General features: G+C 34.3%; 1 protein-coding gene across 3 annotated transcripts in view; it reads left to right on the plus strand.

Moving 5' to 3' along the window:
* Window positions 1–25,180, plus strand: part of LOC125502293 (cytosolic non-specific dipeptidase-like) — a 93,480-nt gene that overhangs the window by 19,582 nt on the left and 48,718 nt on the right. For all 3 annotated transcript variants that reach the window (XM_048666546.1, XM_048666545.1, XM_048666547.1), the window contains exon 5: window positions 17,001–17,029. In XM_048666546.1, coding sequence (XP_048522503.1) covers window positions 17,001–17,029 — 29 coding nt within the window. The remainder of the gene's footprint in view (window positions 1–17,000; window positions 17,030–25,180) is intronic.

Consider the following 25,180-nt stretch of genomic DNA (forward strand, 5'->3'; position numbering starts at 1 on the left):
TCTTTGTTATATGACCCCAGTGTCCATTCTTTGAAAAGAAGAAATTCCTGAGCATTATGAAGCGTCATAATTATAAATGAATCTTAATCGTTGGCAAGTGAATAGCTGCTTGGAACTGGCTGGCCAACGAGCAAAAATGAAGCGGATACTGCCAGAAGGGACCATACCATTAAATACCAATAGAGACTCGACCCAATATTTAAATTAAGGCCATTATAAAGCGTATGGCAGCGAACGCAAGGGAGTGTGACTGCCGAACCTCAGGCTACAATCGGGACTACCCTCCTGAAAGCCGCTTGATAAAAATTTACTCTATATAATTATGTATGTATATACACATACTTAGCCAAAAGCGTTCTGATAGTCGTTAATCTTTAAAACATAATTGATAGGTGCGTGGTGCCCGATAGAATAAAAAAAAGTATTGGGGTTTTAAGGCGCGTTTCTTCAGACATTGCTGCTTCGTCAGTTTCATTCAGCTAATTCGCAGCGATTATGCAGATGTATTGATGTTTTCTTTATACTCTGTGTTCATAATCAATGTTTTATTGGTATTAGGCAACTGAGTTTATGACTTCTCCTAAAAAATGTCGGCAATGTATCGGTTCAAGCAACTGAAGCAATAACTGTTTAAGGTTACCACCATTTACGCTTTTCAAACAATACCAATGATTAAAATACTTTGAGAATAGCTAAGAATAAGAATGCAAACACTATTTACATTTGATGGAAATTTAATTTGAAAAATGTACTATCCATCAATTGATTTTATTAACAGATAAATTTGTGAATTTAATGTTTTTGGTTAATGATTTTGTCTTGGAAATTTTAATAATAGCAAAAAATAAAACGGGCAAAGGCAAAAAAGTCGTCAGTTGAACACGACGTCCATTTTTTGTTCTAGGTGAATATTTGAAAGTAGTACGACGTCCGGACTATGAAAATGAAAAATTTGTAACTCAACAATTATCAGAAAACGTAGCAAGTTTTATGAAAATATTCTCTATTTTAAATATACATCACATATATTTACTTGGTCTATCACATCTATGTTTCATTCCATTGGTCTAAGTACCTATCTTCTGTAAGATGTGATGTGTGATCTTACTGTGCCTTCTCTTCTTATTACACTTTTATTAGCGATTCTTTTGAACTGTTTGTATTCTGTTTAGGTCTTTAATCCATAACAAATATCCAAAATTTCCGATGTCATCCATTTTTTCTGTTGGTTTCTGCCAATTTCTAGGATATTTGATGAACATGATAGGTATTATTTTTACCATCATCTCTCTGTCTTAACGCTTAAGACGTTTTTTTTTTCAGTTACGCGACATCTATTTTTGCTTTTGCCACTTTACAACTTTAACTTTCTAGGTTTAACTTATAAGCTCCATTGAATTTAAAGTTATAATTATATTATAGTCAAAGGCGGTGTACCCCAGGGTAAGTTTTTGCAGGTTTGATACATTTCTTAAGCTTTCGTTTGACAGGATTAAATCAAGATTTCAGATTTTTAACAATTACTTTCTTTCTTCATTTCTTATACCGGCATTGTATGCTTCTATAATTATACTGAACATCAGCCAATCTTTTTGCAGCAATTTGAAGTCTCCAATAGTCCTTGGGATTTCTCCTCTCCTTCCTCTATTTTATATAAGTCTTTTATTACTAGGCGTTATCTATCGTTTTGTTCAAGTATTAATCTAAACTGCATTTAAATAATCGAGTTGTTGCTCATATTCATCTCCCGTCTTAATTTAGTGTTTTCCAAATCCAATATTATCTCACTTTAAAACTTCATAAAAAATATGTTCTTATAATGTTTAGAAACGACCATTTTTTATGGTAAAATGTCAGCATCTGGATCATCTTTTTTCTTAATTTTCTGAAGGGGCTTAACCCGTCAGAGAAATGTTGGGAAGCCAAATTTGAATCTCCTCAAAATGTAATTAGATAAGTGCCTGGATAATTTACTAAATCCAACTACATCTACACTAAAACCAATGTTATGGCGAATAGTTTCAGGCAATAAAATTTGGTTATGGTTATTTCAAGTCAAGCTTTTTATATTGTGTATATCATATTTCAACTCCTGTGAAGATGAATGTGTTTTTTGCGTCCGGCTAGTTCAGACTTGGTTCTGTTAGCGTGGTTCTCCCACGAAAAAAGAATTCAATTGGGAATTGGGCAACCATTTTTGAAGGATCCGGAAAACCCGGAGCATTTGGCTAATACATAATATGTTTATTTGAAAGAGCTTCTCATATAATATCAAAACAGTAAGTAACAGGTTGACTTCGAAGCATATTTCTTTGATAGATAACTTTTTTTCGGTCTACATTTGCGCTTTCATGCACGGTTTTTCTATGTGGATCCAACCAACTAAACATGTAATCTGGTCTGAACGAAGTGCTATTATTGTCGACAAGTTGATCCATCACTGGTTGTTGTAAACGGGCATATTAAATAAAGCTTCGAATCTAATCAATTCATTTAACGTCCATCTTCTGCAGATACGAGCCAATAAAAATATTTATGGTACCGACACGTACCGTATAAGGACAGGAAATTAGCTTTCCTCGCCCATAAAATTACTTATCTTTACGAGCTGTCAGGATTTTTGCAGTTGCTGGCCGCATAAAATATTGATAGGCTAGTGAAGGTATCGATTTGCCGCCCATGATGGTATGTGGGAAAATTGCCCTGTATGCTCTAGAAGTGTCCCATCACAGTCAAATTCTTCTCCCGCTCAATTTGTAGTTACCAGGATCGTCCAAATGGACTTGTTAAACGTTGAATATTTAAAAGGATTTTTTGAAAACCTCTGATTCCCCATCCAAAAGCAAGTAGGTACTTAATAAACAGCAAACAACTGGGAGAGCTGAGCCGATTCTCACACTATAACGTAAGACGATCATCAGAACTGTCAACTGTTACGTATTGTTCAAATCACGTAGGCGAACGTATGTCATTTGTCCACATAGTATCACGCGGCTGGGCACATCATAGAGTGCCGCACTTTGATATCTCACCCCCGCATCTCTTCACTGTTTTTTTATCTTCCTTTCTCGCAAATGGTCGTTCGGTCTACGCACTTTGCGCGCCGCGTTGTTTCATAGAGGTTTCGTGATTTTTGTTTCTTTAGTGGAAAGCTGAGGTCAGCAAGGTCGACATGGACATCACTGTCTCGAAATAGCAGTTAAAATTGTCGTTTAGAGTAGTTTTGGTCCTTATAAGGTTATAAGTATGCAGGAAGATTTTACTTCATGTCTTTGTCGGCTGGGCAATAAAAGCGGTTACTATTTGAACTTTTGCAAACGTATTTCTACATAAATAGCCACTTCCATATAGCAGAAACTGTCCTAGTAATAAATGCCAAATAACACAAACCCGACGAAAATCGTCAAAAAAATGACTCCAGGTATAATAAATTAAGCTATTTCTCTCCACTTTACCTCGTTGTAATCTCTAGATAAGATTCTGTGCAAGATTTGATCCGAACAATTAAAATTACCATAAAACACAAATAAAAATTTAAACAGCGCATTAATCGGGTGTTGGAATCGAACATCAAGATTCAAATCCTCCTTTTCCGGAAAGGGTGGTCTCTTCATTTCAGTGCTATTTGCATTCATAATAGTATTCATATGGTTTGCTTGAGTAGAATACTCAGGCGGTTTTCAGATTTAAATCATCTGATATTGAGAATGTGATTGGCTTTTTAAGAGAATCTAAAAGGTGGTTTAGAACACTTCAAAGTTAACTGTCACTTCGTTCATTAAATCCCATAGAATTAGTTTAAAGTTGTGGGTTTAATTAACAACTTGGAAACTTTGGATCGGAAGAAAGCAGGTTTATAACACTAGTTTAACTGGTAAGAGACCAAATCGAACTGATGAGAGCCAATAGGCTCGAAATTGGGGCCGGTGGTGCTTGAGGTTAGCACATCTCCAGATCTGTACTTTGCAGTCGTTAGGAATAATACAATAATTTATTTTGAACAGTTTTAACAAAAAAAATGGGTATCAGAAGCGCTCCCTTGGTCTTTCTTAAGACACATTATCTACTCTTTTGATGAAATTTATGAGATGTTTAACTCTTGGAACATTTGAAAGAAATTTTGGGGTTTTTAGGGCATAATTGAAATTATTAAAAAAAATTCAAAATGTTGTTTTTTTCATTCCTTTTCTATTTCATTTTATTATGCATCCCGGCAATACGGTACAGGTACATGTTTCGGGAGCCTTATTTTCTGGACAATCCAACTGATGAGAGCTAATAGGTTCATACCCGATCCTGGGGGTGCTTAAGACTATCAGACCTCGGGATCTGAAGCGAATTACATCAGAAACCTTTGATGGCTCGGTTGATGTCAAAAGTATAACTGTTTGGGCTAATATGTTCTTGAATGATTTTCTCACTTTTGAACTTCAACTCAACAATAGTTCGCACAAGGAAATTGTAATACTACTAAAGTTAGATTAATTGTAGGTGCCTTTAAATATTTATTCTATTAGAAATGTTTGCTGTTAACAGTTAATGTTCTGATAACTAGATTTAAAGTCTTTTATTTTTTTTCAGTTTTGTACATATGCCTTTTACTCCTTGTATCAACCTTCTCATCACTCAAACATCGATTTGTTTGCAACTTCAAACTTGCGAATTCATAAACATTTGTTTTTATTGCATTTATTTCAGTTACTTAACCAAAGTGTTAATTTATAGTATTTTGGTCGATATAAATGGATCTAATTTGTTTTGCTCAGCATTGTGCGGATTGATATCATTCAATTTTGGAACTGGATAAGTTCTGATTGCTGCAAGCGAATTGATTTCTGTTTGAAGTGTTATTTAGTGCAATTATTTTTCGCTTAGTGCGTGTTTTTGCATAAATTAGTGCATCAGAAAAAGTTTCTACAGGATGGTAAATGAAACATTGCAAAATTGGTGAAAGTTCTACATACTTTTAGTTGGACGAAAAACGGTTGCTTCCATTTCAACGACACAAATCTTAAGATAGTCCTAACATCTCGAAAAAAGTTTGCGAATTTTTCGCCCATGTAGTTTAGTTACAGAGTGGTTCGAAAAAATCAACTTTTTTGTCTTGCAGTGAAATTTATCCAAAAATTAATAAACCGTTTCGAGTCATTTGATTCATCTTTAAACTGTTGGGGTTGAGATCCAAACAATCTCCTTTTTGGCCAACTAGGAGCATGCCGAACTTTTGCAAAGCAATTTTGCATTTTTTTATTTTATTGAAAATTTATCTGAGGTGAGTAATTTTTATCAAAATATTGACTAGCAAAAAATAAATGGGGCTAAATAACGGTTCAAACAGGAACCAAATCGCTTGAGGCAGTCCGAATTTAACCAGAAAAAAAATCTTCTTTGAGACCAAAATTTAAGACTTTGCACCAAAAATCTTTCACTTTTAGGGGCGAAAAATAACATCAAAGAACTGTCTTCCATAACAATATCTTAAATAATTCCGTGAACAAAAAGCAGGTAAACACTTTCTTCTTTATTATAACTAATTAGTCTTAGTAGGTGGTCAAAATTCGAAATTGGACAGGTTGACAAAATTATTCAGGAAAGGCAGTGAAATCTTCATAAATAATCGTTTAATATGTACGAAAGGGACGATTCCTGCTGAATATGTAAGCATTAGAACAAATGAAAACAATTATAAAGAAATTCTTGTCAAATTCTTTAATTTATGTGTGTTCGACGGCGAGGCGTGATAGAAATATGGATTACCTGGAAGATTTATAATTTATTTGTAATTTTTAAGCAGATTTCAATTTGGGCAATCGTTCGAGGGAAATTTTTAAAAGCGTCACTCATTTCAGATTTGTATGCGATGAATTGTTTCAGTTAATGAGAAAATCAAATCTTGAACTGAAACAATGTCTGCCCCTTTAACGAAATCGGCACGTATAAATTCGGCGAGCAGGCGAAAAAACATGTCTTCACATTCCGTCTTCTTGTTGGTGATGAATATTTCAGCAAATCTCAACAATTTTAATTTAGTCTACCATCTATTCGCTGATCTTAAATCGATTCCTATCCGGTGGGACCAGATTTCAAAGTGGCGCATCAGGCACCGAAAAAAACCCACCTACGAAAACAATGGGGAAACTCAGTGGCGCAGAACTTCATAATTTTCACAATTCATCGTAAATTATCGGAATCCAGTATTCTTCAAGCATTTAATATTTTTAATTGGCGGCATTTTGTTGGTGTAGGCAAACTGTTTGGCAGTAGGTAATCTTTCCTCTTAGCAACAGTACCTAAATTGCATGTCATTGTTCTAAGGGTGACTTCATCCGCCTGCATTTATTAGCATCGAAGTCGAATTTGTTATGTTGTTGTTGTTAGCTTTAGCCGTCGATTGCTCAATTTGTAGGATTCATACATTTTTTTAAATTAGTTGTCCATTTGTCTCTTTTGATTTTCCTTCAAAATAAGTTTACTTTATCATTATTCTAGCTTGAAAGTACTTTAGTCTGAAAAAACTCGACTTTTTCATTTAAAGCTTGAGGGCTTTTACAAAAGTGAAAATATTTAAATAATCTTAATATATTCACTATAAATGAAAAATATGTAGCTACTTGATAAAATAATTAGAATCATTCCAACCTTGTTATTTTTTATTATAATTTGTATACCTTATTATTAATAATCAAATATGTACGTTTAGCCTCATTTAAACATCATAAAGTTGCAACTTTAGCTAATTTTCTGCATCATTTCTTTGAATGAAGAAACATTATGCACAACTATTTCTATAGACTCGCGTTTCTTTGAATTATTGTCTTCGTTTCTTGTTAAATTTGCGCCAAAAACAATTTGACATATAATAATCCAATTTGTATTAAGAATTTCAAATTGTGAAACATACATTTTGGCGAAATAAATATAGAGCTGCTTTAGATACATGAATTTAGTTCACATTTGCATAACAGTTCCATTTTGAGTTTTCGCATCATTACAACTTCATTTCCGTCCTCTGTTATGTATTAATAGCAGTCAATCAACAGCTTCTTTAGTATCTATCTATCTTAAAGAATTCCTTAGCATCTAAAAGAGTTCTTGAAAATCCTTCATTCAATTCCTTCGCTACCGATTGTTTGCAACATTTTTATAAGCATGATTATATGTGTGTCCCTGAATGGGTTGGTGGCATAAATATCGATTTTATTTGACTTAATGGATTTAAAAGTAAAAGTATTTTATTGTTTTTCTTTAGTTCTCTATTCGATCCAAGAAAATCGTCTGCAGAAATATCAGTTTGGGTTAGTTACTGTTTGCTGTGTATTTCGCTGCTAGTGTTTTATTTTTAAATCATCCGGGATTGACCGATTTTTGTTCTAATAAAATTCGTCTGTTAAAATTTTTTTTTTCTCGCTGCCAATATCAAAACAGTTACACTGACTTTGGACTAATTTCCGCTAGAGTAATTAATGTAATTAAATTTCAAAGTTTCATCCAGAGTAAGTCAGTAAGTTCAGTTCCTTTCGCATTAAAAGTTTCGTTGCTGTTACACTTTTCCGAAGATCAGACTGGGAATTCATAAATCAATCACGGTCAAGATTGAAAGTCTCTGATGCAGACTCCTGGATATTTTTTCCACAATGATACCATTCCTCTTCTAAAAATGCGAAATGCTTCTAGAAAATCGAAGTTCTTGTTATTCAATTAGACTTATTGGAGTTACCTCATGTGCTGTTTTCTTCAACTTTTCTTTTGCTGTTGGCTTGGCCATTTCATATTATCTGTTCTCCTTTTTTCAGATCAATCATTTTAAAACAGTAGATTTGGGCAAACATCATTAATTGGTAAACATCACGATCTTACATATCGTTCTGTGTTTTTTTCGTAATTACGTATTTGTCTCTGGATTTTGAATAATAAAAAATACAAACAAACGCAAATAGCCCCGGTCTTAGTTGGTTATAATCGGGGGAATTAACCAGGAAGTCACAGGAAGAGTTGACTAATACTAAAATGTTTTAAGTAAAGCGGAAATTCATATAATCGGTTTTCCTAGATGCAAAATCCACTTTACAATAGAAATATAGCTGATTCTTGTTAAGCGAGAAATGTGGAATATAACTCGAACTTGATATACAAAATAATACTTAATCATTTTAGATTGGTGCTTATTTCAAGTCGAGCTATAAGAGTCAATAAACCAAAATATAAAATGTTAACAATAGGAAATTTGTATTTTACTCGCGATACGTCACTGACTCGAATGGAAAACAGCCGTGAAAAAAACAAAACAAGGGACGTGCGCCGCCCTTTCTTACGCGGAATGCGTCGCAGGTTCAGCGCCAAAACACAAATCGGCCATCGCACATTCAGCATTCATCTCTGCAGATCGCAGAACTCTTTATTGCCCACTAGCTTGACTTATGAATGTCTGTGACAACACGATCGGCTTTTTTTATTGCCCATATAATGCCCATATGCCCTGTTGTATTCATATCGCCGGACCTCTCGAACCCGCGCTTCCATTCGGCATCTGTACAATAAACGTATGATAATTTATGATAAAATATATCGGCAAACTTTTCTCCACCGACTAGCCGAGTTACAAATTGCCCATGTTTAGATAATGTCAAAGGAAAATGTAGAACGCCTGCAGGTCCAATGAAAACCGATGAAAAAAAACTGCATAAATCTTCTGTGAACTAAAATGCATACCATTTTCACGCAATTAACTAAGAGTAACGAGCTCCTTGAGCCCCGCTGCGGGCCCAGTTAGCGCACAATAGTCTTTTGAAGCGCCAGTCATCTTCGGCATTAGAAAAACCGCAGGAGGGCCATCAACTGAAGTTTCGGGATTCGGGATCTCCTGACTCATATGGTTCTCTGCATACATCAACAGATATAGTAATAAAATCTGAGAAGCTTTCAAGAACGCTAGAGGTAAAAACCTGTAAAGTTTATACAAAAAAACAGAAGCGAATTTTTGAACATCTGACCCTTACAGACAGTGTTTCACTGATAAAAAAAATTATTATTAAACTTTTGGGATGATTTATGCAATCAATGAACACATTTGTTGCACCTAGCTGTGGAATAAGGAGATAACAATGCCGGTTTTCAAAAAATCATCGCGCTTGTTCCTAAATTTCCAATTTTTATTATTGTCTATGTTTTCTAAAAATTGAAGACTTTCAAACACTTCTGAAAAAATATATTTGGAATCTGATTGATTGGAAGTTGGGATTTAAAAATTTACCGATTTAAATGTTCATTTTATTTGTCTCACATCCAAGTCACTGCTCAATTCGAATAGAAAGAAAAACATTAAATAAGCTGATGAAGGTATCTAAAAACAAAGGAATGACCTGAGAAGAAACTCGCAGAATTTTTTTCCTAGAAAATCATTAAAAAGTGCCTTAATATAGCGCTTTTCCTCGTAAAAATGTTGAAAACCATGGGAATGTGAATTAGTGGATGTTCCCCATTTTACAGCTCTTTATTCCGTAACTATTCGTTTTTTAAATTAAAATTATTATGCAAATTTTAAGGACCTTTTAGACCTTGAGAATACCAAGGTATGCCAACTTTTGGATCAATTTGTTTTTGATGGTCTCTTTGGGACCTCCTGGGGCTTCAAGCTCTAAAAAAATTGTGTTTTGCTGTTTAATTAGGCTGCATTCCAGCTTGATGATTCCAGGCCAGACTTTTCCTCTCTAAAATTAATTGTGTCTTTTTGGTAACAGTTTTATTTGGTCTGGTTTTTGGCAAATCTCTCGGTCCTGTGTCAACTAAAATGCAAATTCCGCGCTGTAAATAACATTTGAATTTTAAACACATGCATTTTTTGTGTTCGCCAGCTTTGAAGTTTTGAAGGTCAGGACCAGAACGTTTAAAGATCAAAATCTAGCTAGAATTTAAAACTGTTGAATATTTTCTACACTAAACATATTTTTAAGGGATTGACTTTAAAAACGGCATATCCGCCTAGGTCTTCGAGATATCTGGTATATGAATTCTATGACTAATTCTATGGCAAAAACTATTATCAATTTTTCTGAATTCCCGACTATTTATGAAAGATCTAGTGTTTCAATTTACCAAGTCGTTGATTGGTCTCTACAATTAGGCTTTCCTATTGCATAAACCTTTTCACATACCACAACCAAAGTGTTTTGCCTTCGCCATTCTCAAAAAGTTCAACGGGTTTAAGTCTGGAGATCGCAGTGACCAAACAGTAGGATCGTCACGACTGCGTCGATTTATGTAGTTTTTATTGAAAAAAATACAACTTTTCCAAAATGGAGCATTTCCAGATGATGAACAGGACAACGTCCTTCCGATTTGAAGAGGTATGTTCTCAAATGATGGAGGTAAAGCGTTCTCCTACAAACGCGTTGTTCAAATTATTGTCGAATAAATGTAGTTCAATATTCATAGTCCATAGTTTATTATCAATTATTCAAGCATCTACGGTTACGGAGAATATTTTATGAAAATTGCGCCTTCGAATAGAACGGGGGTTTTCGATTGTCCACACGTGAACATGTTGAATCAATCTCTTATAAACGTAGCTTTGTCACGAAAAAGGATTCTTAAAAGACTATCCATATGTTCGTTCCAGTATTCACAAAGACAAACTCTTTGGGGAAGATCTAGTTGGAGACGTTCTTGTTTCGAGTGGTTATGATAAAGGTGAATGAGTATTATGTTCAACTAGTCTAAAAACGTCTACAGCATTATTTCTTCGTAGAACTTTCTCCACAAGGTGATTTAGGCAACGTACTTGTTAATCGAAGAGTTGTGAAGGTTCAGTAGAACCTTTCCTTGCCTCGAAGACGTTGATTTGGGAATAATTGTTCGATTTTTTTGACTGAGATCAGAGTGGTCTTCCGTTGCAATATCCATACACGAAAAGCATAGGGAGAATGCTTTTGTATTCGAATGTGCGTATTCTTCATTTGACTACATTAAAGACTTGATTTTATCATAAACAAGGCCCAAAATTAAAAGAACAAGGGCTAATTATAACAAGTAATGACTCTTTACAACTACTAGTAAACCGTTGAAGAAGGAAAGCAATATATGAATGTACCAATAAAACATTATAGAAATAGAAATCTCTCTGAATGATGAGTTGAGTCAAGAGAATAAGCAATTGAAATGTACAGCTATTCGGAATTTCAAACAACGTTTGGCTGTCGAGTAAAACATGATAAGTTAATTAAAAATGAACAGAAAACTCGCATGCAAATTATCATTAGTAACCTTTTATTAATTGCGCTTCTTAAATTTTTGCATTACAAAAATTAAACATAAACCAATTGAATATAGTATAATGGAGTAAGAAAACTAATTGTGAAAAGAGATGAAATCCGGCATTACGAACAAGCGCAATATTGCATCATATTTTAAAATAAAAATAAATAACAATAATACATATGGAACCCAAGTAAGCCAACTAGTAAACGGACTAAATATTTTTTTATGAAACTAGATATTTTCATTTTTAATTAAGATAATTATGTTGAATAGCGTTGAAAGGCCAAAAAACCTCAAATATTAGAGGAATAGAGCGTATCAGAAAGCGTTTGAATTTGGAGAATTTACAATCAAGTTAGTTAATTCCGATCCCGCGCAAAAATAAAAAAAAGTGTGATTTGATGGTTTTTCTGTTTTAGACAACTTTTGTTAAACTAAGACTAAAATTGGGCGATTTGACAATCAGTTTAGAACTTTCAGCCTGGGGAAACTTAAGATATAAATGAGCAAACCGTTGAACACTATTCCAGGTGCATGTGCAGGATTTTTAATTAACATTAAATTGATAAAATGTAAACGAAAACGAGTCGATATTCAAATGAGAACAAAATTGGACTTATAAATATATAAATGGCCCATTGTAGAACGGCTGCAGGGAGATGAAATCGCGCCGATCTATCATGTATTGTCACACGAGCCCCGATCGCTCATTGTTCTCCTCTGCTTCTTCAGCCATTCATTTCTTTCTAATCCGTATGGCAGACCAGAACATGTTTTAATTAATTTTCATGTTCGTTCCGAACCGATTTTAACAGTGGCTGCTCGTGTTACCAAATGTATTACTTTTAAGTGAACAGACGAGGAATAATTTGCAAACAAGTTTCTTAAGTCAAGTGTGAGCTTTCAGGAAGCTTTTCAAAGCAATGTGATCGTCCAAGGTTTCAACATGGAATAGATGTGTTTTGTTCAAGATTTTTTCTCTCGCCTCTTGTTCAATTTGCACTGTTTGTGTTGCGCCACTGTTCATTTTGGATGAGCATGATTGAAAACGGTGGCTTTGTGTTTTTGTCATGTAACCTCTGACTGGTGGTGCGGCTCTGCTCTCTTTCGGCTGATGGTTTCAAGTATCAACAATAGGACGAACTTCCACAGTTAAATTTATCAAATGGCTTTTATTTTTTCGGAATGTAATTCTGCTGTCATGCCGGCTCCGGCTCATCATTTTTCTACACGACTTGATCCATTCATTTAGCGGTAATTATGTGAAAGTCCCACGATCTGTTTTGGTGCTTTAGTTCCTTCGGTTTGAAGGAGTTTTTAAAGGATGCATCAAGCGGATTGGCTGATAGAAGTGATCAGTGCATTGCAAAGGCGAATAATCCATTTTGTCAATGTAGCAGAAAAATATCGACTTTCCAAATTGTGATTTAATTGAATTAATTTGCCCCATAAAAACTTATCTCTAGACATTCAATAAAAACCTAATTACAATATAAACACCGCAAGCTTATCTTGATCGCTATTGTATCAATACACAATCAACTACAGCTAAAAAATATTAATTTACTAAAGGCTACGGCTGTATCAATTATATTGCGTTATTAATACCGAAATAAAAACACTAAACCGGCGCCGTTTTTTCGGGGGGGAATGTGGTTGTTATTTTCGATATGGTTTCATAATGCTAAATAACTGGGTTTAAAATAGTGCACTTTCAAATCCCATTTTCAAGGTTTTTTCGGAAATTTGTTAATGTTGTTAATGTTAATGTTAATAGCTAGTTGAACTCTTATTCAAGGAAAAGAGTGTTCTGCTTTTCAATGTGCTTGATGTTTTTATATATCCAAATCCTTACAAATAATTTTTATTGGATTTTATAGTGAATTTATTACCCACCCTCAGCTTATTTTTCGTCATGATTTTTGCACTTTTCTGACCAAAGAAGGACCCAAACAAATGTGTTCGCTCATTTGCTTCGCGCTCAAACCAGCTAAAGATAATAAGAAACTGCTATTTCCAGCTGGAATTAATTTCGTATTAAAAGTGAACAATTACTATTGTTGATACCTACAAGGCTTTAAATTTACTTTAACGAACACGCAAACCCTGAAACTTTCCCAAGTAAACAGCCTATTTCAAGTAGATTCTTAATGATTAAACAACCCAAAATACCAGGTAAACAAACTGGAAGCATTTTCGAGCAATTTCTTCACTCCCATATAACTAGCCGCATCTAATTAATATGAACGACTCCCCAGAGTTGCTGATTAATGTTTAGAACGATTAATTTAAGTTAAATAAGCCTTTTCGAAGAGAATAAAAATAAAAAGCCACCTATCGATGGCTCTGTGGTTAGATCCACCACTTGATAACTTCGAACATGTGTGAGCTGAGATAAGAACGAGAGCAAAATACAGAGACGGTTCGATGCTGAACAGGGATGGCATTGGAAGCAATTTGATTGTATAATGAAGAACTCGAAGTTTGCTTTGAGTGACGATGAATTAAAAACCACGCTTATTGAAAATGTTCTGGTCAAAGTTACACATCAGGTGCCCCTAGTGGTGTTTCCAAGGACCCATGAAAGCTTCAGAAACTGGTTAAATACGTCCCTGGATTTTGTAGTTAATTAAATAACGAACACGGTAACGAGCCTAAAAAGGAACAAAACCAGCAGAGGACACACCAACCAGGTCCTAACAATGTAAAAATAAAAGAGAATTAAATGGTATACGAAGAAACGCACCACTCTTGTATATACGAATGTTGGACTAATGTATTTTTCCGAGAAAAGTAGAGAATTAATTGAGCCGATTTTGTTTTATTGTCGGAATTCGAGGTTTAATTCTCGGCAACTGTGCGGATTAGATTATTGTGGTGCGCTATAAAGTGGTTTCTACTTTCAATATTTGATCAGTAACTTAATACGGACGAATTTGCGCCTATTCCTTCAAATAGGACTTTTAAAGCAGCTTTATTTCCAATACTCAATTTTTTACAATTACTCTAAGCAGAAACAGTTAGGTGGGCAATAATTGAAAACAATTGATACATTTTAGTAACTCCACTTATATTATTTTTCTCTGTATCCAAGTTCTGTATATAATGTTTATTTATTTAAAAAATAATAGTTACAGGTCTAAAACCATGCCAATATAAGAATGCTGCTATACGTAAAAAATAATATTACGTTAGATTTCAGCTAGAATAAAATGTTTTCAAAGGAAAATTTGAATATAAAAGTGATGAAAGTATGAAAAATCTTAATACAAAAAGTTATTTAAAATCGAAAAATTTAGTTAAACTTCAAGCTACTAACTAGAACGTAAAAATGATATCTCGCAAGAACAAACGATTAAAATTTTATTTAACATTGTAATTCAAAGAAAAATTAAAAAGAAAATTGACTTATATATAAAATTTTCTGAGCGCCAGATTCAGGAATTGTATTCTCTTAAAGGCAATCTTATAATTTCTTCGATAGTCCCCCTGCTTTAATTATTTTTTAATATTAAGATAATGCAAATTATTCAAAGGGTTTGTCTAATATTTCTTCCCTTGTCCTAGAAATTTAGTCTAAAGGACTAGTGAGAGTTATGTGGAGGAACATTAAATATCTTGTTTTTATGTTGAACAATCAGTATAATTGTGTTAAACCTTAACTAGTTTTTTTTTCAACATATTTGGTGCTTTTTTTTAAATAATTTTACACCTTGTTCTTGTAGTGGGATTAGATTATCACTAGATGTCTTTTTAGCGAATTTCGCAGTTAAAAAAGTAGATTTTATTTTTTACTTTCTTAATTACTTATGCCGCTATAGTTCAGTAGTTACAGTTCAGCTGTAAATTATTTTATAAATGGTGAATCCAGTGAGAAATACATTTTTAATGTAAATTTTTCGTTTTCTTTTGGGACAGTTCCAACAATAGAAAAATCGAAGCCAAAGCCGCCAATGCGAAAAACTAGCATTTGAACAATTCTTACCATAATTCAAGCTATTACTTAATGTAATTTCAAGGTGTGTATATCATAATTTCTTCAATGCAATGTGGCATTTTGATGCTCTAAGCACATTTTCACGAATTTCTTTGGTACGTTTTTGAAATGAAATATATTTGTTAATGCCGGATATGTTTGTTAACAAATTTAACTTACATGAAGGGCGTTTCAATTGAAATATTTTCAAAAAATAGTTAGACCCAAAACCTTCAAAGTCACAAAACATTTCTAAATTTGAATAGTTAGAGCCTATGAATTTTTTTTATATTAATAAATATAAATATTTCCATTAAGTTTGCGACATCCTAGAGGATATATGGATATATTATTTAGGCGCAGTCATAGTACGTTAAATCACAAAGCTTCTAGCTATTATCTGAAGTAAATTTGACCACAGATTTGCTAACTGATTCGTCATCAACGTTTTAAAATATTTCCATCCTGAGCTATCTTTCGTGCCTCAATTTATTCCATTAAAATTATGAACAGCAAATGAATAATAGTTTAAGAATGCGTGCAGGAGATTATATAAAAAGGTCACTGCTAAATCTACGTTTTAGTATCGTAAAACGTGGTAGGTATGGGTAATAATCGGTATCGTAATTTACAAGCAATCTGGAAAAAGCTTCTGGTTTAGATGCAGCTTTTAGGAATTCACCCAAAAACTGCTGTACCGGTAACATCATAAATATCCTGTTAATAACCCCATACAGATTGTCGATTATCTCCCTTAAAAGAAAAAATCCTGCCCAGATATCGTAAACCCGACGGTAAAACCGGTAGGTGACAAGCTGTTTATTTCATTAATTAGCCCCAAATGCCTCCGATGGGACATTAGCATAAATGCGTCTTCGAACAAACCCTAACTATGCAATAAATCCAAACGAAATTACCATATGGGAGCTTCTAGGTTTTCTGTTCGCTCATAAAAATCACATAAATATTTTTTACACAATTTTATGAGGGAATTTACGACGTTGGCTACAAAGCAGTTTTCAGTTAAAAGAAAACATCTGTTTTGAGTGCTTAGCTATCTCAATAGCTCCAATGTTAATAAATTGCACTACGCTGAAGACGCACCTCGAAAAGTTGCGTTAAAGTTCGAAACGCTAACGATGTTAATTAAATCCAAAACTCAATAGTCAATACAGTTAAGTCTCGAATTCAAATTGATGATTTTTTCGGATATTAAAGTGTCCGTTTTCAATTGTTGAAAGCAGAGAGGGCCTGGAGTCAGGTGGGGCGCCCCGCGGGGCCCCACATGGGGCTCAGCCACCGGTCCGAAACTTCGACAAATTGTAATTTATAGGAGATCGCAGATTTGGGTCGCATTTTTCCCAAATAAATTCGTATTTTTGTGTGGTCATGTCAAACTCCTCGTCTAATGGTACCGTTTTTCGATGGACAGGCAGAGGATTTCTTTAAACTGTGATTTCGAATAAGTTGATTTGATTTCGAATACTACCGAATCAAAATTGTATAGAATAATTTTCCTTGTCCTTTCTTAGTAATAAGAAAATGTCATTTTATCACTGTCGTTTTCTTTTTTCATTTGATTTCTTTTTGCAGCTTAATGGCATTTTGAAGTTTATTTGATAAATTTATAATAAGGAAATTCAAGGCTTCTTAAATCAATAACCACTTAACTAAAAGTACTTTCAAGCACAATAATTTCAAATTTAGTCTTGAATTGAAAGTGTTTATCTATATGTTGCTAAAATGATGCTTAATAATGCTTTTGTTTCAGGATTATCTACAGCCACTGAGGAGCATTGGGTAAGTGTTTGAATCTTCTATTCAATTAAAACTGTTCACAAAATCCTAAATTCCATTATCATAACTATTATGCAAAAGTGTGATCCCAATCCAATATCGGCTATTGATACAATAAAAAACAAAGCATTTCCTTCGGTAGAAACGAGATGGGCTGATGATTAGATTGCAGTAATGGTTCAATTTTTAACACGGCGGGATTCCCATTCAGATGAACAAAGGTATTATTATACGGGGACGAAAACACAAAGCCTCTAATGCATATAAATTAAATTTTTTAATGTTTATTCTTCGCCAGTTCACAGGATTATTATTTCTTTAAGCCATCAAGTAGCTGGATTGTTTTTTTTTCTGTCTGGAAATAATGCGTTGTTGTGGCGTAAAGTGCGACCGAAGAAATCGCATCTTTACTAGCGTTCAGCAATAAATAGGTACCACTTACACACATGCAACGAATCTGTTGGTACCGCAGCTTCACTACCGATTGGCTGGAAGTAATACGAGGGCGTGTAGTGCTGGATCACGTATTGGTTCTTTGTTGACATTAACGGGCGCTAATTTCAAAGTGCACTCGCACGTGAAGAGACATTGAAGACGAAAAGGGGAAAAACCTGAAATCGGCATTTACGAATCGGGTAAAATTAAAGGCGCGTGTGAGCGTGCGATTTTTGAGTCGACCTATCTTCGCTTTTCATCTTCCTCATGCGAAGACCGTAAATTTATGTTATTGCTAATTTATGGTAGATGCGGAGAGATTAATGTGCTGAAGCCTGCGGAGAAAATGTCTAAATTTTCTAATGACAGAGGAATTCTACTGGTTCCCAGCACAGCGAGTAATAAGCTTCATGTAAAGGTTCCAATTTACGTAGGTTTTGTTTCGGTTATTTCGCTACAGGTAAAGCAAGGCGACCTTCTAACTTGCCCAACCTATTTAGGTCCTTTTCTCGTCAATAAATAAAAAACGTATAGCACCGGCTAGCCACACTGGTAAATTTACGGCATTCGAATTTCTTCTTGCAAAAGCCCATAACTAGTCACGTTAATGCGAAGGGCCAGTTCTAAGGGCCCGAATTGTGTCAAACAGGCCACAATAATTCAGCAAGTTAATGGCTTGGGCCTAGACAGGTTCATGAGCGACAAAATATTATTATTGCCCAACAGAACGAACCACGGCAGCATTTCTAGGAACCCTCTGGGGAATATATGTGTCGGGTACCAACGCGAGCAGGACTTCAACTGCAAGAAGGTCAAATAGTTAAAAAGGCATTTATTATTTTTTTGGCTATTTCAAGCGCGTGTTTGGAAAGCTCAATGAATGTGGAAATGAAACATTTGGAGAAAGAGTGTATGATCGTATCGGGTAAAGAGGACAGAAATGTTTCCTTCTCCAACTGAGCTTAGTAAGTAGCAGATTAGTTGGTTTAGTTATCACCCAATAAATAACAATTATTTCTGCCATTGCTGTAATACGTAGTAGTTTTTATATCTCTGTGTAAATAATAGCAGTAGAAAAAGGTTAAGTTGAATAAGTAAGTCATCAGTAGCATGGTATCTGTAAATTTCCATATGATAAAGTCGATTTTTGTCATTTTCTTTGCGTGCTCGTCTTGTCCTAGACTGTCCTGATTCTTGTGTCCGAGCTGCTATTTTGAAAAGTATTGGGTCATCTAGATAGATTACTTTGCAATGAAATTCCTGCCAACGTGTTGGTTCCTTTACCGTACAAATTATTAATAAAAAAATATATATTGACTTACTAGCTAAGTATATTTTGACAATATTAAAATATAAAAATAAAAAATATTTGAAAGAAGCTCGATCGAACTCCTTAATTTTTGTAAATGTGAAAAGAGGTAAATCAGATGGTACCTGAATCATACTCAGAACTCAATTCAGAATTAAAATTAGAAGTAAAATGCAGTTGCTTTATTTTAATTTTTTGACGACTATGAAAATGTTTGTCTTCGGGGGATTCATATTCTTCTTCTGCAAGTTTATGTGATTTCCTGAGCTCATAAGCTTTATTTCTCCATTTTAATAAAATTGTAAGTTTGAACAACTTTGTTTGGCATTCCGATGATCCTTGATTGCGATAGTCGATTTTAAGCTGGAATAGTTTTTCACAATGATGGTCTTTTTCCTTGCATCCAACTTATCTACAATTTTATGATTTCTGGTTTTTTCGATGTTTTTGCCAAGAACTAGCTAATAGATAGTACAAGGGTACAAGGGCGTATCCAGGGGGGGTCATGTTGCTCATAACCCTTCCCTTGTGCTCGGTTTACGTCGACTAAAGATAATTTTTCTTATTTCATAGACAACAAAAGACTTGAACTCTGGATTCTCTATCCAACGATGCCGTAACGAATTCTGTGGCTCAAATAGCACTTGCAAAACTTCGAAAAAAGCAACACTTTTGCAACTCAACTTCAACTCCTTGAACTCAAAACTTTTTGAGAAAACTGCCAAGATTTCCTTTTCGATGGTTCATTTTCTAAAAAGGCCATTTAGTTCTCTCTGGAATTATGTAAAAATGAGCGTTCTTGCTAATTTTGCTTCCGAGAAATGAGGAAAACGGGACGGAAAACATGAAATGTTGGCAGAATCTTGCACCTAAGTGTCTGATATTCAAATACCGCGTTCTGGGTCAAAATTGCTCGAATTTCCTCACACGTGTTGACACACATGAATGACTCGAATTTTCAGTTTTCCATAATTTAAATGATTTCATAACTCTTAATTCGCTTAACATGAGACAATAACATATATTTACTAACTATTCCAGAAATGGGAACGAAGTCGAAGTCGAATTTTGTGACAGAAAATAAATTTTTCTAATGCGATTGTTTTCCTAAAACTTGAAGAAGTAGCTGACAGACAGACTGGATAACACACAGTTGCTTATTGACAGAGTTGAAAACTTATCAAACCTGATAATTTGACGATAGATGCACGATGCACACATTTATCTGCAAAATTATGAAGAACGCGGTTTTCAAATAAAACTACGTAAAATTTGCTGCCTTTAGGCCATATTTTTGCTCACGCACAATATAAACATCAGCAAATATTTAAGAGAATTCAAACTATACTGGATGACTCAAATTTATGTTCTTTATTTTGCTGCTCCGTAGACAATTTTTCTGAAAATCTTTAAGAATAGGTAACACTCCACTTTGGTTCCTGATTGGAAAATATTTCGTTAACAAGATTATGCCAATGCGTAAACTATGAATTGAATGATCGGAATGACGAATGTTTTAGAACATTGGCAAATAAAATTCATATCGAAGGAACATATTTTCTTCTGTTTGATTTTTGCACAGCACTAATGCATAGTAACTGTAGCAGTCGTGTAAAATTGACCTTTTACGTCTGTTTAACGGAATTAATAGAAATTTAATAGCATTTCGTCTAATGAAATTGAGCGACTAAAGAAGAGAAAATGAATTATCGGTCTGTTGTCTTCAGCGTGCCACTCCTGAACGTTAAACTACAGAATCGAATGTGCCTAACGAATTGCTCATTATAGACCATTTGTTCGGCGTCCAGGTAGAGATTTGAAAAAAAAAATCAAATAAAGTTCTCAAGCTAAAACAATATATAAATTTTACGTAATTAAAGTTTAGCTAACAGTGTTGATAAAGACGGATGTTGATCTTGCAAGAGTATTTTTTTGAAAAGCAACGTCTGGGGTAAAAGTAAGAAGTGTCCCAAGATTCCCATGCTAATATCGTATTTACCTAGACGACTAAACTACTAATTTGAAAATAATACATTTGTAATTATATGCATATTCTACTATTAACACTATTGGGCAATAACGAAAAATAGTTTAGGAAATTGTCAGGGTGGCCAGGCTCAGGTCTGACCATTTCTGCTAGGGTAATTATTTTATTAACTTTATTCTTTTCTCGGCTTTTAAAGTATGACTTTCTGTGAAATGATCGTGGGATTTCCACCGGTTTTCTATTATATTGGCATCGTCTCAAAACAGCCCCCTATTTAACGAGTCTCGGTTTATATCCGTAAAAAAACCTGTTGCGTTCCATTGAGCTAATGAAGGCCCCAATGGTAATAAGTTCTTTTTGGAAATATTACACCTTGTTATCTCCGGCTACTAAAAGCCAAACAGATGTTGATCGATTGCGCCAATTCAAGTTCTCCTTTAATTATAATTAAACTCGGAAATATACCCTCAGCTAATAAGACACCGATGGAATGAATTTCTCCAATTTAATTGAACCCAAACAAATCACATCGAACAACCTGCAGGCCAAGAGTCCCAGAGAGCTGGTCGACGTCGACAAATAATTAAATGTGAGAATAGTTTATTTAAATCACCGTCAAGTGGTCGGTGACACATTGAAATAGTATTGTCTCTAGCTGTAGTTAATGGGGTTTATCTGAGGATCGAGCTGGCAGCAGACGAGACCAGCAGGCTGCTGCTTCCTAGAAATCGTCCGGAGCCCGGTTGACAATTTATTTTATAGAGGTGGGTGTGTAGGATGCACAGGTACGAGAAAGGACCAAACGACAAAATACGAGGGCAAAGTCTTTTGTTTTGGACGTTTTTTTCGGTCAGGTGCCAGTTATGAAGAATTGGGTCTTAGAGGTGATGGCAACTTCACGTCTTCCTTTTGCAACTACGATATATTTAATGTTTTTTGCAAAATAGTTAAATCTCGTCTATCAATGAATTTTTTATCTTTTTGCCTAGTTCTTCATGGAGTTGGCAATTAGCTTTGGTATTACTTCTTTGGGTTATTTTGTCTTCAAACTCAATATAATCTTATAGTTCAGTTTTGGGTTTGTGTAGGGAAATTTTTTCATTAATTTCACTAAATTGGTGCTATTGTCAATTGAAATATTTGTTAACAAAATGATAGTATTATCATTTTGTCAAAATGGTACCCGTGACTTTAATGACGATGTCCCTCGAGGTGTACCTACTGGTTTACGGTCTACTCTTTTTGCATTGTCTCCATGAGCATTTTTTCTACTAAGCCTTGAACTTGAACTATTTCACTGACCTTATATTGCGGATATTATTGATATAATCTATGCTTGATATTTTTTGCAAAGAAAAAACAACAGCATATTTGCGGTTATTGTTTATAAATTATATAAAAATACTCTTCCTTATGGAAATTCTTACAGTACCCCCAGAGTTTCAGCACTTGTTACTAACTGAATTTTTGTTCAGAACATAAAAAGAGATCTGAGCGTTGCATGAAAATACATTTTTTTGTTATTTCCATGAAGTTTCAATTCTCTTGAACATGTAAACTTTAACATTTGATTTATGGATAATAAAAGTTGATTATTTACATTACACAGGTAATTTTAATTCATCGCTTTTATAAAGTTATTTCCAGAAATGTTCATAGTTATTCGTCGAATTGTGACACGATTTTCTATTGGCAAACATTTTCTTCAAAACTGAGAACTAAACTGAAAGCCCACGATTCATGTTTATGTATTCATTTTAAGTAAATTGTAAGTAATAACTTCAAATGTTCGTCCGATAAGAAATTTCTGCACAACAATAAATTGCAGTCTTTCATCTATAATGCCTGAAAATGTAATCCTCTTACATTGATCAGGGTTCCTTGTATACAATTTTAGGTTTCAACCAGGACTTGAGGCTTGATTGCAGCTGTTAACTAACGTCTCTTAAAGAGATGAAGCGTTAGAATTTAGCATTTAACATAAGGCAAGAATTTCCATACATTTTTTCTCTCACTCAACGTCTTCAAGTTTGTATATTCTGAAAAGACATTCTTATAGAGGTACTTTTGCTTTTTTAATTCGTGAAAACATTATTAAGTTTACAGTTTCATTTTTGCATAAAACAAAGATTCTTTCATAAACCGTGGACTGTATGGAGTGTAAATTTGCGGATTATTGTGAATTCTCTTGTTATTCAATGCCTTGGAAATTGCAACAACATTTTTCAAATTCTAGCATTTTCTTAAAGAAAAAACTTAGGTCTGTCAGTATTTTACTGTTTTCTAGAAGTCATATCTTATTAGAAAATCCAGCAGCACGTGATGTTTTAAAAGTCATCTATATCTATAGACTTTCTGGAGGCTGAATTATCAGATCTTTTTTAATCTTCAAACGCGCGTTATATGGTTTATTTCTTGCCATTGAGTGCAAATATTCTACTTCATTCCATCCGAATAGGCGATTGAGGATGTCGTACAATTGAAGAAGCTTTCGATTTTGCACTGACTTTTCAAAGCTTCTCTTGGCTCCAGTACATGCATTAAGTACCAGAAAGCAAGTACCAAAACATTTGCTTTTGGTGTAAACGCGATCAAACTTAAAGATTGGCCCCGGTATGAAGGCAAAAACAAAGATGAGGAATTCAGATAGCGTAGCAATTGGAATCCGTGTCCGAGGTTTTTGTTACAACTTGTACGCCACTGTTATTTAAACTCTCCATAAAGGATGCATAATTCTGTTTCCCATGCTGCGCTTTTTCATTAAAAATATAAATAAAAGCTCGCGCTGCTGAAAGACCAACCACTTTATGGGTTTATGTGGTTTTAATTGGTGACAGTTCGGTCTCCACGCGGCAATTTCGTCTTAAGAATCGCCTTTTAGCCATCATGAATCTGATTAAAATATAACAGCCCTTGATGTCCGCAAGTTTGGTTTTTTCTCGAACTCCTTTTCAGGAATTTTCGCTTCCATAACATTCCATGCAGTAAAAGGAACATTCAATTGGTGAATATTACAACAGCAACAATACTATTATCTTCGAATAGAAACGGCTCGATGAACTAATTAGTAATTATTGGGCAAGATTAAGCTTGAAAAAAGCCAGTCAACTGAACGTACGAAGGAATAAAAGGAGTTTAATTGCCTCTCTATAACAAATCATCAGCTTGTTCAACTAATTGCTCATTGGACCGTTCTATTCATCTAGTATAATAAGCATGACAATGCGAAATCGGTTCTATTACTTCGAAAATGCGTTATGCTCTTTTAAACAATGGCGTTGTTATATTATGCGGTGTGCGATAAAATGGAATGGTTAATATTAATAACATTCACATGGAAATGGACAAGATAACTTTTATTTCAAAACCACAATCTGCTCGCGCTGGTTCCCAAATGTACGAATGAAAACAAATCATCCTCTCGTCCATCCATCCAGTTGCTTTAATAAGGGTGTCCCGATTATTTATAGGACTGTTCTGACGCAACACTCAGGTAGCGACGACGGTCAAAGTGGGCGTTACGTTTTTTGTTTTTGTTTTTCAGGACAGCCAGCGCTCGGGACGGGTTGGAGGACAACGCGCGACAGTTTTAAATGTATTTGTCCCAAAGAGATGGGACACGATTAGGCCCGGTTTACAGCAACAGATTCTTTCACCGTGGGAAAACTAGCAGTAGTTTTCAATCACATGTTTTCCCGTTCTTTAAGGAACGGATAAGGCCAATGTTTGTTCTATCAATCTAGATATCAACGTATCATTATCAATCAGTGAAGAATTAACGAATACACTTATTTCCTTATGAAAGGTTTTGAAGGGTTTTTGCTTTGATAATTTTACTTGCGGGTGATGATTTCAAATTTTTGTCGGGCAAATTTTACTTAATTACTTACTAAGCTATTCGGTATTGTGAAGTAAAATTATTCACTTTTTGTCACTCTTCGATTTTTCACTTCATATTTCACTCACACAGTTTTATATTGAAAAAACATGATGGAGTACTTAAAACGTTGAAATCTTGCTGATCTTCTTTTTCCAATGTAGGTTCGGAGAACAAATCGAAACTTGAATTTAGCCTGATAATGATTTGCATAAAGCTAATGGTCTTCTATTTGACTTATAGGATTTTCTACGTTTAGGTAACTCTTCATCTTAATTTTTTCCACATTGCTTCAAGTTCTAGATCCGTTTAATTACTTAATATCTCGATATATTGTTTATAATTCACATAGAGCACAGATTTAAAAGTTCATTCATATAAAAGTGGAATTGTTTTAGGAACATTTTTTAGTTCAATCCATATTGTTGTTAGTTTAAATTTAGCAGGGCTTGTTACTATAAATGTTTCGATAATCAACCTGCCTTTGAATGAAGTTCCATGTTACATAAACGCGAAAGTATTTTTGTTAACGGATTGAGTTACTGT

This window comes from Dendroctonus ponderosae, unplaced genomic scaffold, assembly GCF_020466585.1.
Source record: "Dendroctonus ponderosae isolate FM_Combo_2020 unplaced genomic scaffold, Dpon_F_20191213v2 Dpon_F_20191213_5, whole genome shotgun sequence".
Taxonomy (NCBI): domain Eukaryota; kingdom Metazoa; phylum Arthropoda; class Insecta; order Coleoptera; family Curculionidae; genus Dendroctonus; species Dendroctonus ponderosae.